The 15,125-nt window shown below is 39.7% G+C and overlaps 1 protein-coding gene across 2 annotated transcripts in view; it reads right to left on the minus strand.

Annotated features, from left to right (window-relative positions):
- Nucleotides 1-15,125, minus strand: part of LOC124802751 (ATP-dependent RNA helicase me31b) — a 44,885-nt gene that overhangs the window by 14,251 nt on the left and 15,509 nt on the right. For both annotated transcript variants that reach the window (XM_047263737.1, XM_047263735.1), the window contains exon 7: nt 7,599-7,721. In XM_047263737.1, the coding sequence (XP_047119693.1) occupies nt 7,599-7,721 (123 nt within the window). The remainder of the gene's footprint in view (nt 1-7,598; nt 7,722-15,125) is intronic.

Here is a 15,125-nt window from a genome sequence, read left to right on the forward strand (position 1 = left end):
TTGCAAAAACTTAATACATATTAATGTGTGCCTCCACAAAAAGGGCTATAAAAGAAGCCTATAAGAATATTCTGTTAGATCCTAGTGTTCTATGAGAAAATCTTAGGACATTGTGATCACATGTAAAATCAATGCAAATGTCCAAACCTTCCATTCTCTCATGGGTAAGTGTTTAAACAGAAGACAAAAGCAAGCAGAATATTTTAAATTCTGCATTTAAAATGTATTTATAATTGAAGACTCTTAAATACCAATGTGTCACTGCTGCACAAACAAAGGTGATACTGATACAAGCAACTCTGGTATTAAGTGAAACCACTTTATGTTAGCAGGGCACCACATTACATTTCATGGATTGCCAAAGTGATCTCTTTCTTAGCTCATACGTATCTAGAATTTCTTGTGCAGTAACTACCTGACAAAGTGGTAATCCAAAATCCTTGATCCATTCTATTGGGTGTTTCCTTAATAGCGTGCAAAAATGTAACATGAAGTAGGGAATGCTCCACTGAACAATTTGAGGTATGGAACCCGGGGTCAGGGAAGTCAGCTTAAGGAGATATGGGAATAAACTTTTCTACCACTTTGCTTGCATTACTGTTTTCCAGCTTATTTACAACTAACATACATGCATGTTTATATGTGCTGTGAATTTACATGTATGTCCGCAAACTACCTCAATTTGGTATTTCATGATCGCTGGCTTGGAAACGGAGGTCCTATTCCATGGCCTGTGAGGTCACCTAACGTGAATCCCTTGATTATTTCTTATGGAGATATCTAAAGTCACTTGTGTATGACACCTCAGTGCATATGGAGATGGAATTAATTGCCAAATTGTAGCTGCTTGTGGTGTGAATCTACACACACACACTAAGGATATTTGACAGGGCACATCAGAATCTTGTCCGCTGAGGCCATGCTTACACTGAGGTTGCTAGCCAACAGTTTCACCACATTTTGTAAGATACAGTACAAATGGTACGTTCGTTGTGTCAACGATGGCATTTGCAATTAACTGTAACAAATGTTAATAAAAAGTACACAGTCACGTGTTTTTATTCATGTTCCCCTTAAGCTGCCTTTTCCGAACCCAGGTTCCCTACCTGAAACTGTTAAGTGAATCATCCTCTGCTCTGAATAATTTTTGAATGCTCTTACAGAAACATTGTGTGCAATTTGCCAATTACACTACAACTATAAAATGCATGTTTTCTGTTTTATTAAAATCCAGAGGCTTTTCTACACAGTGAATTTCGTCATGTTCATCATGGAGAGGAGGCATGCGTGTCTAAACGTTCTTTTTTCTTGCCCATATTATTTACTTTCCTGTTAAGTAGTGTAATTACAGCAGTGTTCCAATCAGAATTGGATCTCTCCACCACTCATTCTTTCAACAAATTTTCGTTTAATTTTCTCATATCTTCTCTAAAGCATTTACAAATAGTTTCATTTAGTTAAGCATATAGTAAGCACATTTCCATCATCGTGTGCATTCTTCTTAACATCTTTTTCAGTTGAGCTTTTCGTTGTTGCTGTTGTTGTCTTCAGTCCTGAGACTTGTTTGATGCAGCTCTCCATGCTACCCTATCCTGTGCAAGCTGCTTCATCTTCCAGTACTTACGACAACCTACATCCTTCTGAATCTGTTTAGTGTATTCATCTCTTGATCTCCTCCTCCAATTTTACCCTCCACGCTGCCCTCAAATACTAAATTAGTGATCCCTTGATGTCTCAAGAATATGTCCTACCAACCGATCCCTTCTTCTAGTCAAGTTATGCCACGAATTTCTCTTCTCCCCAATTCTATTCAATACCTCCTCATTAGTTATGTGATCTACCCATCTAATCTTCAGCATTTTTCTGTAGTACCACATTTCGAAAGCTTCTATTCTCTTCTTGTCTGAACTATTTATTGTCCATGTTTCACTTCCATACATGGCTACACTCCATACAAATACTTTCAGAACCAACTTCCTGACACTTAAATCAATACTCCATGTTAAATTTCTCTTCTTCAGAAACGCTTTCCTTGCCATTGCCAGTCTACATTTTATATCCTTTCTACTTCGACAATCATCAGTTATTTTGCTCCCCAAGTAGCAAAACTCCTTTACTACTTTAAGTGTCATTTCCTAATCCAATTCCTTAATTTTACTTATTTTCTTCACACCAGCAACACCTTTGTTGCAGAGTTGTCCTCAGTCTCTATGCCATCATTTTCTAAGATACCTAAGTTTTTGGTTAGTTTTATCTAGCATAAATATTCTTATTTGTAATCTGCACCTTAGAAGTATATGGTCAGCTGAAATTTTGAAATGGTTGATAACTATTTGGTAAAGTATAGTCAACTTCATTTTTGGTTTCATTTAGTTACTTGAGAATGTTTTCTTCTGAAAAAAATATATCAAGACAAACTTCTCAAACATACTCCATAATTAATGACCTGTTATTTCTTATATTGCCAGTGTCAATTATAGCTCAATATGGGCTGCCTGATCCTTGAAAAAAGATGAAGTCACAGACTGGAGGTTTACTTGGTCTGGCACAGTTTTAATCTGCCAGGAATTTTCGAGCAATTACTGCAGCTGTATGTAATGAACTGTGTTAACAAGGAGCACAGTTATTACTGTCTCAAGTATTGATCAGAACTTTCACCCTGAAGTGAACTGTACTTGAATGTACAAATACTTTAGAGGAAGTCAGTATGCAATTACTACTATAAAACAGAGTGACAGAATCAAGAGCAGAACATGTAACACAGAACTTTTAAAATTCAGACACATTGGAAAGCAGTGCCCCTGGCAGCTGGCAAAGAAGCTGCTTGACAGCTGCAATTCACTTCTTACCGTGAACACTACACTCCCCAACTTGACACATGAGCCTTACTGGTTGGCGTCAACAGTTGACAACAACAATGGCACACAACTGCATAGCAAACACTACATCAGCCCCTACAATGGAATTTTAGCTCTGTCACAGAATTGGGCAGGAAATGAATTTGGAGGCTAGGCTGGGTTGTGCACACTTTAATGTCGGCATTGGCCAATTGTTGACCCAGTGGTCAAGATTGTGGTGCTGGTACTAGAGGATGTGGATGTCTTGGTGCAGTGGATGCTAGTTCTTCCTGGAAAGTGTATGCAGCCTTGACAGTTGGTGGCAATAGTTGTGGGCTTTCTGTTACCACGACATCCATTGTCTGTGTGATTCTTCATAGAGTCATGCTATGGGCCAGACTACAGCAATTTCAGTGGTGACTTAACAGTGCCCATTCGGAGCATCATGTGCGAGTAGTTTTAAGTCACAGGGCATATAAGTGATTGGCGTACTGTGTCTTGAGGTTGTGGAAGGTCATTCTAGTGACATGGTCCCTTAATTGCCAAAGGAATTCCGGTTGAACTTGCTTTGCAAGCAGCTGACCTCAACAAATTTCTGTTTCTGTGGTGATATTCTCCACTTGTGTTGCCTCCACCCAGTACATAAAACAATATCATTGGGATCAGATGTCACTGGCTGTTCAATAGACGAAATGCTCCTGTAATGTTTCGGTGCACATTGGCGAAACAAGATATTGCATCTAGAAAAACATACTAGCGTGTGCACATACATGACAGGACACTTTACACCACTGACATCCTGGAGGCATGTGTGTCCACTCTTGGCAACCTTTCCACCTGTGGCCAGACGAAACTGTGACAAGACTGAAAACTGCCAAAGACTTAGTGCTGACATGAAGTCAGCAGGGGCGGTCATGGCCTGACCTGTGGAAAGTCAATACAATTCAGCCTCTTTTCCAGGAATGTTGACCAAGTGCAGCTTGAATGCCAAAATGATATTGTCGATCAAAGTCTGTAACTCCACCTTTCTGGTGTGCCTTAGCCAGTACTGTAGTCTATTGGTTGTAACACACTGCTGATGTGTCAAAGGTGTCAACCACCACCCTGTCAATGCTGGAAATGTGCATTATGTCCACGTCAAACTGGCTTATAAATCCCCTTCTGTACTAGCGGGGAGTGCAGCTGATGATATTCCACTTGAATGGCTTGTGAGCCGTTTAGATAGTGAATTTCCTTTCAATGTGTGGCTGGAGTTATTTAACTATCAAATACTGCCAGGAGCTCATGGCCATATGAGCTCCACTTCCATAGCAACAGCAACAATTTGCACATGAAATATGCAACTGGTTGCCAAACATCATTTAACCATTGTTGTAGTGACGTGTCAAACTTAGGGTGCACGAGTAGTGCTCCATTTGCTAAACTGTCTTGCGGCCTCAAAAGTGGAGTGTGTGTACGCATTGGCACAGTCCAAACCACTGAATACTGTTCAGTCATGCAGTGCATAATTTTAGTAAGGCAACAAAGGTGCAGGATCACCATCAGGTACAGCTCTGGCATTGAGGGCACGATGATCACCGCACAGCACCAGGCTCTCTTCGGGGTGAGGTGCAGTGCAGATGGACTATGGGCTACATGATGGCTGGATTATTTCTTGAAGCATCATGTCAAATTCTGCTTTAGTGATGGCCAAATGACCAGTCCAAATGCCTGGGTCTATAAGATACCAGAGGACCATCTGCAGTTTTAATATAATGCACCATATTTTGTGTCGTACACACATGTGCAGTCAGAGGTCTGCTCAAAGTCAGAAATTGTCACAGAGGCATACTCCTTGTCACCTGTATCATCAAAGCACTGCCCACCGATTTATCATGGTGAAAGCCCGCTGCCATGTCTGACAACGCTGTTTACCAGCCAAGCATTTACTACGTCCAATAAGAGACTAATGTGCCAAGAGGTTGGTTGGTTCCTATAACCGGCTCCCCAACATCTGTGACTATGAACTCAAAAGTGCACGGATGGCACAATCCCAAATTCAACTATCCACTGTGTTCCATATGTAGAGATGGAAATGAGTTACTAGCAGTGGATAAATGGAATGCCCTCAGCAGTTTACAGCTGGGCAGTGAAGTTCTTTGTAGGATGCTTAAATCTGAGCCAGTGCCTATCAAATAGTTGTGCCCAACCCTTTTTACTGAAAATGAACAGGCACTGCAACTGGGGCAGTTGCACCTACCACTGGCAGTTCGCTGTCATGTTGCTGTACATTTTCGCACTTCTCTGAACTTATGGTGGCACCAGCACATAGGTTGTTTCTCACTCAATGACACACCATTGGTTGATGATTGGCTTCTGGATCTCCAGAGGTGGCACTAATCTGCATGCATAATTTCTCCACTTTTGCTGATTTCCTCTAATCTGATTGGCGAGCTCTTTTACTATGTCCAACATTTCCATTAACGATGCCACAATCACTGACCTGCGGCAGTAATCTGCTCCTCTGGAGTGTGCTTAGTGTATCATTAGGAACAGTAACTGCATCCACCTTGCTCCACAAATTATGCAGATATTCCAACAGCTTACAATTGCCTGTTTTGTCTTGTGTCAACACTTGCCAGATTTGCTCCTTGCCAAACACTGCAACTTTCTGGATTAATTCTGATTTATGTCTTCCATGTGAATTCTCTTCAGGCAGCAGAGTAATTACATCTCTTACTCCCACAGCATTGTGCCAGTCAAGTTGACTCACTATGAGGATGAATTTCATCAAGTTGGGCGTAATCCCTGTCTATTATTGATCATCTTGCATAACAAATCCAGTTGTGCTTTTCAACCTCCATAAGCTCAGATCGCTTCAGGGCCACCACTTGTCTACGACAGCTCTATTTGGGCTGCACAACGTTTGCAAACTTAACACACAGGCTGGATGTTAACTGGAACACAATCCATGACTGCAGCAACTCTATTTAACAAACATGGTGAACAGAGATCACAGCACTCATTGTCCGTCAAGTACTGACTGAAACTAACTCTGAGGTAAATCATTCTTGAATGTACAAATAGTCTAGTGGAAGTCTAAACAATTACTACTCTAACACAGAGTGACAGAATCAGGAATGGAATATGAATCATATATCACACAAAAATTCACTGCAAGGAATAAACAATACACAGACATGCAAGAACTTGTTGAGAACATAGCACACACTGGCAGCTGGCACAGAAGCTGCAGTTAATTTACCACACACGTGACACCACACCACTAAGCAAAGGAATATCACGGGTGGCATGAAATTTACAATTGGCCACAATGGAAACATTTCACTGCATACAAGAAGCACACCAGTAAATCCTCAACTAATTCTTTGTAAAGAATTAAATTCCCACGTGTATAAAATAGCTTCAAACGTCTGGTTACTTTACAAATGAGATAACGTGAAACTTCCTGGCAGATTAAAACTGTGCCAGACCAAGACTCAAACTCGGGACCTTTGCCTTTCCGAGTTCGAGTCTCGGTCCGGGACACAGATTTAATCTGCCAGGAAGTTTCATACCAGCGCACACTCCGCTGTGGAGTGAAAATCTCATTTTGGAAACAGCCTCCAGGCTGTGGCTAAGCCATGTCTCCGCAATATCCTTTCTTTCAGGAGTGCTAGTTATGCAAGGTTCGCAGGATAGCTTCTGTAAAGTTTGGAAGGTAGGAGGCGAGGTACTGGCAAAAGTAAAGCTGTGAGGACAGGGCGTGAGTCGTGCTTGGGTAGCTCAGTTGGTAGAGCACTTTCCCGCGAATGGCAAAGGTCCCGAGTTCGAGTCTCGGTCGGGCACACAGTTTTGATCTGCCAGGAAGTTTCATCTCATTCTTAGTTAACGTGTTAAAAGAGCACTCTGTGGCTGATCGTGCAAAGACTAGAAGGCAGTAGGACTGGCCTGCCAGGCACAGCACCTAGAAGCTGTGGGGGAGGGGAAAGGAAGGTGGGTTACGGGAGGAGGGGGGTGCAGGAATGGAAACGGAGGTGAGCAGAGAGAAGGTGCTGGTGAGTGTGTTGTCAGAGAATGACAATACGTGTGAATGGATGTGAATGTGAATTGGGGGGGGGGGGGGGGGGGCGCATATGATAAATCAGAGCAGAAACTATTTGGCAGATGGTGTGGGGACAGTAGGTATAAACTACTGTGCTCTACACACCTTCCGAACAGTTTCTGCCCCTTTGACCTATCACAGCCTCCCAATTCATATTATCTAACAATGTGTGCATCACTCTCTGCCAACATGCCCACCAATGTTTTCTCCTCTCTGCTATCTCATGTCCCCATTTCCTGTCCCTACAGCTTCGACACTACCTGGCAAGCTTGTCCTGTCACTTAATACTCTGCAATCTTTCTCCCCTCTCCCATCCCTTCTCTGCCTCATTCATGATGGCTGCTTTTCTTCTATCTTACAGTCGCAGTCCATGGAACACAGGAAACTAACACAGCACTGGATACTGAAGTGTTCACCCCAACAAGATTTAAGAAAAATATTCTACCCCCATCAGTAATACTAGTCTTTAAATCCCAAAACCTACTCATGTGGCAGTAATATAATCACTGGAAAAATAAGTGCCCATTTATACAAAATGTCAATTGCAATGAAGGCATTAATACAGCAAACCTAAGACCATTAACATGTGACATTATTTAAAATAAGCACTTCTGTTTGAAATAAGCAGATTTTAAATTCAGTTACCAATTAACTGGATTAGGTGCTTACGGTCTTACCATGAACTGCTTCACTGAGAGGGGGAAAGTAGCGGAGTACAGCAGTATCTGCCTTTCTGATGGTAACTGTGCAATGACATGATCCAGCATGCCTTTGAAGTCTTGTGAAAGTAGTTTGTCAGCCTAAAAATCAAAGCAAAAAAAATTAATAATTGCTACTACTGTTACACACACACACACACACACGCACACACACACACACACAAAATAATATTTCTAATTTAAATTATAATTTGGAAAGCCCTGCAAAATTTTAAAAGAATGTAAGATTTTCTATTTGTGAGGAGATTTCGAGTAATGTAATGTCAAATGTAAATGTGGCAAAAAGATTTAAACCACCCTTCACAGAATATAATGCTTACTAAAATCAATAAAGTTGTTATACTCACTTTGGATAATTTTATAGGTGACTACACGTAACTGCACACTTGCACAAGTGTGCTTCGGTAAGCATGCTCAAGCACGTGAGGATAATTTCACGCGAGTGTCGCGATTGTACAAGCAGCCCGATTCTTGACAATTCCGATTATGCATGCTTGTGCAAATATTCAAGCATATGCATGCTTGTGTGTGTATGAAGAATGGGGAGGCTAGTGGCAGCCTTCACCAGTAATTTGATTTGATTTCCATTTTTAATTTGGTCCTGTTAAATTATATGTTGTACAGAAGTTTTATTGTAATGTAGGCTAAGTCAAAGAATACAATATTATATGGAGAAAAAGACAAGAAAAAGGGCAATACTGTGAATGTTTCCATAGCGTAACTCCCATGATTAGTTAATCTGGGAATAATATTTTCGTTTCTTTAACCACTCTATTCCCAGTCTCACTTTTTTTCTGTAATGGCAAAAAGGTTTTCAAAGCCAGTGCATTATCACCTGGGCTAAACCTTTTCTGATAAACTGATGCTTGTATAAGCATCCTTGAATCATGTGGAGATGTGCAGAACTGGTGTGTGATTGCGCAAGCATGCTTGCCCATGGCTCTTGTAAACATGCAGTTACGTGTGTTGCCACCATAAGAGATCACATTATATCTCAGGACAACAGAATAAGTAAATGATATACTAGGTTTGCTCAAAAATTTCAGAGCATTCGTAATTTTGTGCCAATGGTGTGATGGTGTTGGCATCCCTGCACATGCCTGTGTTTAATGTGTTTTACATCTGTGGGTTATTGTTCAAGGCCGCATTGAGTGGAAAGTTGTGTCACACAGTTCACAAATTTCGAGATGCCAGCATTAGAGGAGCAGTGTGTCTGCATTAAATTCTATGTGAAACTCAAGAATACCATTACAGATACACACTACATGATGCTTGAAGCTTATAGTGATGAGTGCTTAATTTGTACTTGGTGTTATAATTTGTTCACATGGTTTAAAAATGGCCAGACAATGGAAGATGATGCTCTGTCAGCATGTACTTCGATGTCTACTGATGATACTAATGTCTGGATCATCATCAAAATTAGGCACGCCAATCTAAGACTGACTGACTGAAATATACAGAAGAATGGAACATTTCATTCGGTTCGTGGCATAAAATCCTGACACAGCATCTTGGAATGCATCGTGTTGCCGCCCATGTCGTCCCACAGCTCACGAGTTAATACCAGAAAGACCTTTGCTTCACAATCAGAAGAGCTTCCAGATCACACAAACAACAACTAGATGTTCCTTAAGAGAACCATAACTGGCAATGAGATGTGGCTCTGTGATTATGATATTGAGAACAAGATTCAATCTTCACAATGGGTCAGACTAAAAAAAAGCTCATCACGTCAAATGTCGAAGCCATGCTGATAGTTTCCTTTGTCTTTGAAGGATTAATTCATCATGATTTTGTGCCACAGGGACAAACTTAATGGTATTAACGGGGTGCATTGTGACACCTGCGAGAAACTGTGAGAAAAGCAGCCTGAAAAATGAGGAGGCAATTCAAGGCTCTTGCATCATAATGCCCCCACAAATCATTCCCGTTACTGTGTGACTATTGCACAAAAAACTAAATCACTGTGCTGCCTCCCACAGTTCTCTCCAGAGCTCACTGCAGTGGGCTTATTTACAAAGGCTGAAGATTTGCAACGATAGACGAGATAAAAGAAAATTCACAGACAGTGCTTCGCACGATCCAGCAGGGATTGGGAGCGGCGTATCAATAGTGTAGGAGAGTATTTCGAAGTAGACCATGCACAATACATAAGAGGTATACAAAGAAAAATTGTGGCCTACCGTATTTACTCGAATCTAAGCCGCACTTTTTTCCGGTTTTTGTAATCCAAAAAACCGCTTGCGGCTTAGAATCGAGTGCAAAGTCAGTGGAAATGTTGGTAGGTGCCGCCACACCTAACTTCTGCGGTCGAATATATGTAGCGCTACACAGGCATGCTTTGCAGGCACAAAGATAAATACTGGCACCAAAACCTCTGCGTCAGTAAAAAAAATTTAAAAAGGTGGAAGACTAGCTTTTTTCTCCGCCCCGAATTTCGACCACTTCATTTTCATACATTATCCAACGAAGTAAATACAAATTCCGTATTGTTCATCTTCGAATATAGCAGCATTTCAATGTACTACGAAAATCGGACTGGCGAGATTGTTTGGGATGTTTGTCAATATGGCCAACTCTACGTTCTGAATTTTTTCCTACCTGTGAGAAAAGATGGTTGCTAATAGGAACTTTTATGAATTGTGAATCACGCACATTATTATCTTCACCATAAGAATAATACGAATATAAACATTTTGCCATGAATTCTTTCGTGTTTGCTGCTATCTCATTTAAATCCTGTCTGCCTAATAAACTACGACACTAGAGTGAGACAACAGCAAATGCGGAAGAATATACGTACCATGTCATGTTTATATTCGTATTATTCTTATGCCTAATAGTGAGTCGGAATTGAAGCACGGCAATTGACTAGATTTTTAAATCTAAGATGACTAATTTCTGTGCAGAATATAATGTACTAAAGAGGCGTCTGCAAAGATTTTCAAACGGAGAAAAATTTTCGTTAAACTCTCATTCAGAACATCATCTACCATACGCAGCCTATTATTTGGTTCTTGTTGATCATTATCAAAGAAAGCAGTAGTGTAAGTAACAACAAATAGCAGTCGCTTGCCATTGTTTCGATAATGAGACGATTCCTCTCTCTCTCTCTCTCTCTTTTAAATTGTAAGCAGCGGTAGCCCGCAGCACAAAAGCAAGTCATGCTGCGAGCGGTGGCAGGCCGTAAACACTCATTATCAGAATGCGACAAACAATGCACGACACAGTACAGTAATGCATTTTCAGCCTAGAGTGACGTAAACACCTATAACAAAGAGAACGGCACTTATCAGATCAAAGAAAAATAAGCAATCAATTCGAACCAGTCGAAGCACGTGAAAAAGGAAGGGTACCCGAATAAATACGGACGGAGCGCCTGACGCATTTCAATGGCTACCTGGTAAAGCTTAACTGCTAAGCTTGCGACTCCAACCAAACTACTGCAGCTGTATCGTCATTTATTCGACCTAAATTGTCTCTCATATTACAATAAACCAACTGTGTTTCGATTTGGAAGTGTGGCCTAAAACTTTTCCCTCCGCTTGAATTTCGAGTCTCAAACTTCAGGTGCGGCTTAGGTTCGGGAAAATTTTTTTCGTTGATTTCGAGTCATTTTTCAGGTCCGTCTTAGATTCGAGTAAATACGGTAATTTCTGGAATTTTTTGAACTTACTTCGCACTTCAATCCATGGTTGTTACAGCCTGTGCTGCATAAATTCTTTGCCCCCAATATTTACTGAATTAATAGAGAAACTCAGTCTATTCAATGTGGAAAGTTCCAGAACCACTCATACATTCCGTATAGTTACAGGAGGGTCATACAGGTTGTGCAAAAATGGTTGTCCTGCTTGAATATGAGAAATTCCACAAACCATGCACCAACAACAGTTAGGTGGGTGTATGCCTCAAAAAGAGAGAATCCATACCACACACACAACCATGCTGGAAGGATATCTGAAGAGGCAAGATAAACAATGTTACTGAGAAAGTGCAGCATTCTTGCCAGTGGTTGCAGGAGCAATTAACTGGACAACTGACTGATCTAGCTTTGTAACACTGGCCAATATGGCCTTGCTATCTTCCTACTATGTATGGATGAAAGCAAGAGGAAATTACAGCCATTATTTTTCAGGGTGCATTCAGATCTACTGTACAGCTCAGTTACGGCATCCTCTTATTTGAATCAATCTTGAGGTAAAACAGAAACAATCCTTAGCAAAATAGGGGCGGGACACTATTTGAATCTCAAAATAAGGAAGTTATCAGCAAAAACGAAACTGGGATTCTACATTTTGCAACATAGAATGTTAGCTTCCTTTATAGGTTAGATAATTTAAAAAAAAATTTATAGGTCCTAGTTGTAGTGGGAATTAGAGATATATGGGGGCAGGAAGACCAACACTCCCCATTAGGTGAATAGAAGTTTATCCACACAAATACAATGAGAACCAATAATGAACATTAAGGAAAGTGCTCCATTAAATTCCAAGCTTGAAGCTGAATAAACTACATTTCTAATACATCAGTTTTGGCTATCTTCATATTAATTCAGTCTTCAAGCTCACTCTGAATATGGCCAAATGGTACAAGGCTGAAATATAGATTAAGTGGAATATTTGTAGCTGCACTCTTAAATTTAACGAACAGACATTGTGCCACAAAAATATGTCATTAAGATATTCTAGCCAACATAATGATGGCTTTATTACAGCCAAGATAGATACAAAGCCAATACTCTATTAATTTAGCTACTAGCTCTGCAAATGAAAAAAAGGATGTATGATAGAAATTATACCAATGGTTAATGGAAATGAAAATTTAACAGTACAGGAATTGAACAGTATGAAAAGGAAGAGAATGAACAGCAGGAGAACACTGACATTAGGAAAGGAATTAATGGGGAAGCCTCCTGGTAGAATATTACACATAGCGCATGTTTTTTACTAATATTTAAATTAACAATCATGAGAGAGGGCCAAATATGTGGAATAACCCAGAGACACCAGAGGGTTTTAGAATCTTATCACAGTATGACATTTTGAAACCAGGTTTTAAATGACAAAATTTTTGGTGGCAGCTGCTTACTAATTTACTGATTATAAAAACTGAAGAAACTGCAAAAAATTAAGAAACTTAGGAATCTAAAGAAACAGGTTGTTTAGTATGTCAGAGGGAGCATTAGGCAGCAATTGGTGGAAACAAAAGAAATACAATCTAAGACTAACATATTTTTGAGAGATTAAACAGTGAAGCAGCAGAGGATCAAAAAGACAAAGCCTAGGCCCAGTAGAAATCACTGGATAACAGGAGATATTTCATTTCACTGACTAAATAAGGATATACAGAAATAGGCATCAACAAAGACGCAACATGTCAAAATTGAGACTAAGTGTAAAAATGAAAATCATCAGCATAAGCCACATTTCTGAACCTTTCTTCCCTGGGGGCACACTGTGACACCCCTACATATATTTCCCTAGATGCACAAAAGCAGACATGAAAGTACATAGATTTTTATTATGGAATTACAAGTACAAATTTCACAAATTTATTATGTACAACTGTTTGATAGAAACATATGAACGTAAGACCTAAAAAAAGATCCCAGAAACAGAGACATGAGATTTAAAACTAGTGTCACTTGTCCAGCAATTTTTGCAATTCAGATCTGTGTGTGAACGAACTCTTGACAGACACTCTTCTCACCGTCCACAACTAGGAGGCGAAACCTGCAGTCATGTTATATTCTTCAATGTAGAAATCCAGACTTGTGTCAGTAGCATGTGGAAAATTGTAGTAAAAGATTTGCTTTATTTGTGTTATCTGGGTATTCAACTTTGAGATCCAAAAAAAATCAGCACAGCATTTTCTTTAAATTTCAGTCTTGGGACTGTATTTGATGGTATTTCTCTAACTTGCTATTTTTTCAGAGCTGTTTAACTCCTCTCTGGACAGCTTATCCTCATCAGGTGCAATCAATCACTCATGGCCAGTAGTAAAGATCAAGGGAACCCATTTGGATATTCCTTCTTGTAGCTCTGATAGATGCACTTTTTTTGTGTTCCTTCATCTAATTTTTTTCTGTATTCGATTACTTGACGTGATGGCCACAGCTGGTAAAGTAGATCATTCTCTCTTGTTGCATAGATCCAAAGATCAAGTTTTTTGATACTGTGTTTATTTTATAACTTTATTATATGATTGTTTCAAGCCACTCCTATATACTTGAATTCAAAGCATTAAGTTTGTTGAAAGTTTCTGAAAAGTAAGCCAGCTCACCACTTGGAACCGGGTTTTTTTGAGGACATTCACAGTAATTCAAACTTATTAGTTTCAGAAATGCAAGTAGTTTAAGTTTTATAGCTCTGGTAAGTATTTTTCCTTATGATCTACACATTTCTTTACAGAGTTTCTTAAACAAGAGCAATTTTACGTAAGTTTTTACACAGTTGAACACTGGAACAACCAAATAATTTCCATGTGTAATCTTTATCATTAAAGCATCTATGTAAAAAGCAATGTAATCATTACTCAAGGGTTTTTGTTCCACACAAAAGTCAGAAACCCCTTTATATTTCCCATCATTGCAGAAGCACCAACAGTATATACAACAATGCTACCAATCCACTTTAGTCTAATATCTTTAAAGAAACTCAAGAGCAGTAAATACACTGACTGCAGTGCTTGCCATTTCCAGTTCTAAACAAAACAGCTTTTCTGGAAATGTCGGTGCTTTCATCCAACTGTAGATTAAATTGCTGAATTGTTTAGTTTTGATAAATTACTTTGGATATCATAATGCGTCAAACTATCATTTGACAGAGGTATCTTAAGTAGCAACCATTTATGTGCTGGCCAAATTGGCTCTTTGTCCATGGGCAGGGCTTCGGTTTCTTGGAAATCATTGCAGCAATTCTGAATGATAAAATTGCTTTATCAGAGCTTCATTTGCTTTTTCATTATGAGAGAAGGGCCTGAATGAAAGTATACAAACACTGAAATTTTTTTTTTTGAGAGAAGCTGCAGTAGTTTAGCTCCAAATAATTTTTCAGCCTGTTACGTACCACAGACTCATTTGTTAATGCTGCACTCCACACCTAATGTTTTGGTCTAAGCTTATCCCACTCAACTGTTTACACACATCCAAAATTTATGTATTCTTCTTCATAATGGCTGTTATGTTGGATCTTACCTGATCCTGGTTTTAGACACTTCAGAAATCCCATGTATGGCCTCTAGAATGTACTGTCACCAGAACAAGTCATCCTCCTCAACTAGCATTCTCAGTAGACCAGACCAGTAAAAACATTTTACCTATGCAATTACTCCTTGGTCCATTGGTGTATAATGGCAGTCACATTATGAGGTGAAAGTTACAATGAGACCATCAGATACAAGAATCCTTTCATCAGGATGTGAAGGGGCATTATCAAGCTATGAAACAGCCTTATGTGGCAATCCTTTCCTCTTCTAGAAATG

The sequence above is a fragment of the Schistocerca piceifrons genome, chromosome 6 (assembly GCF_021461385.2).
Source record: "Schistocerca piceifrons isolate TAMUIC-IGC-003096 chromosome 6, iqSchPice1.1, whole genome shotgun sequence".
NCBI classification, from domain to species: domain Eukaryota; kingdom Metazoa; phylum Arthropoda; class Insecta; order Orthoptera; family Acrididae; genus Schistocerca; species Schistocerca piceifrons.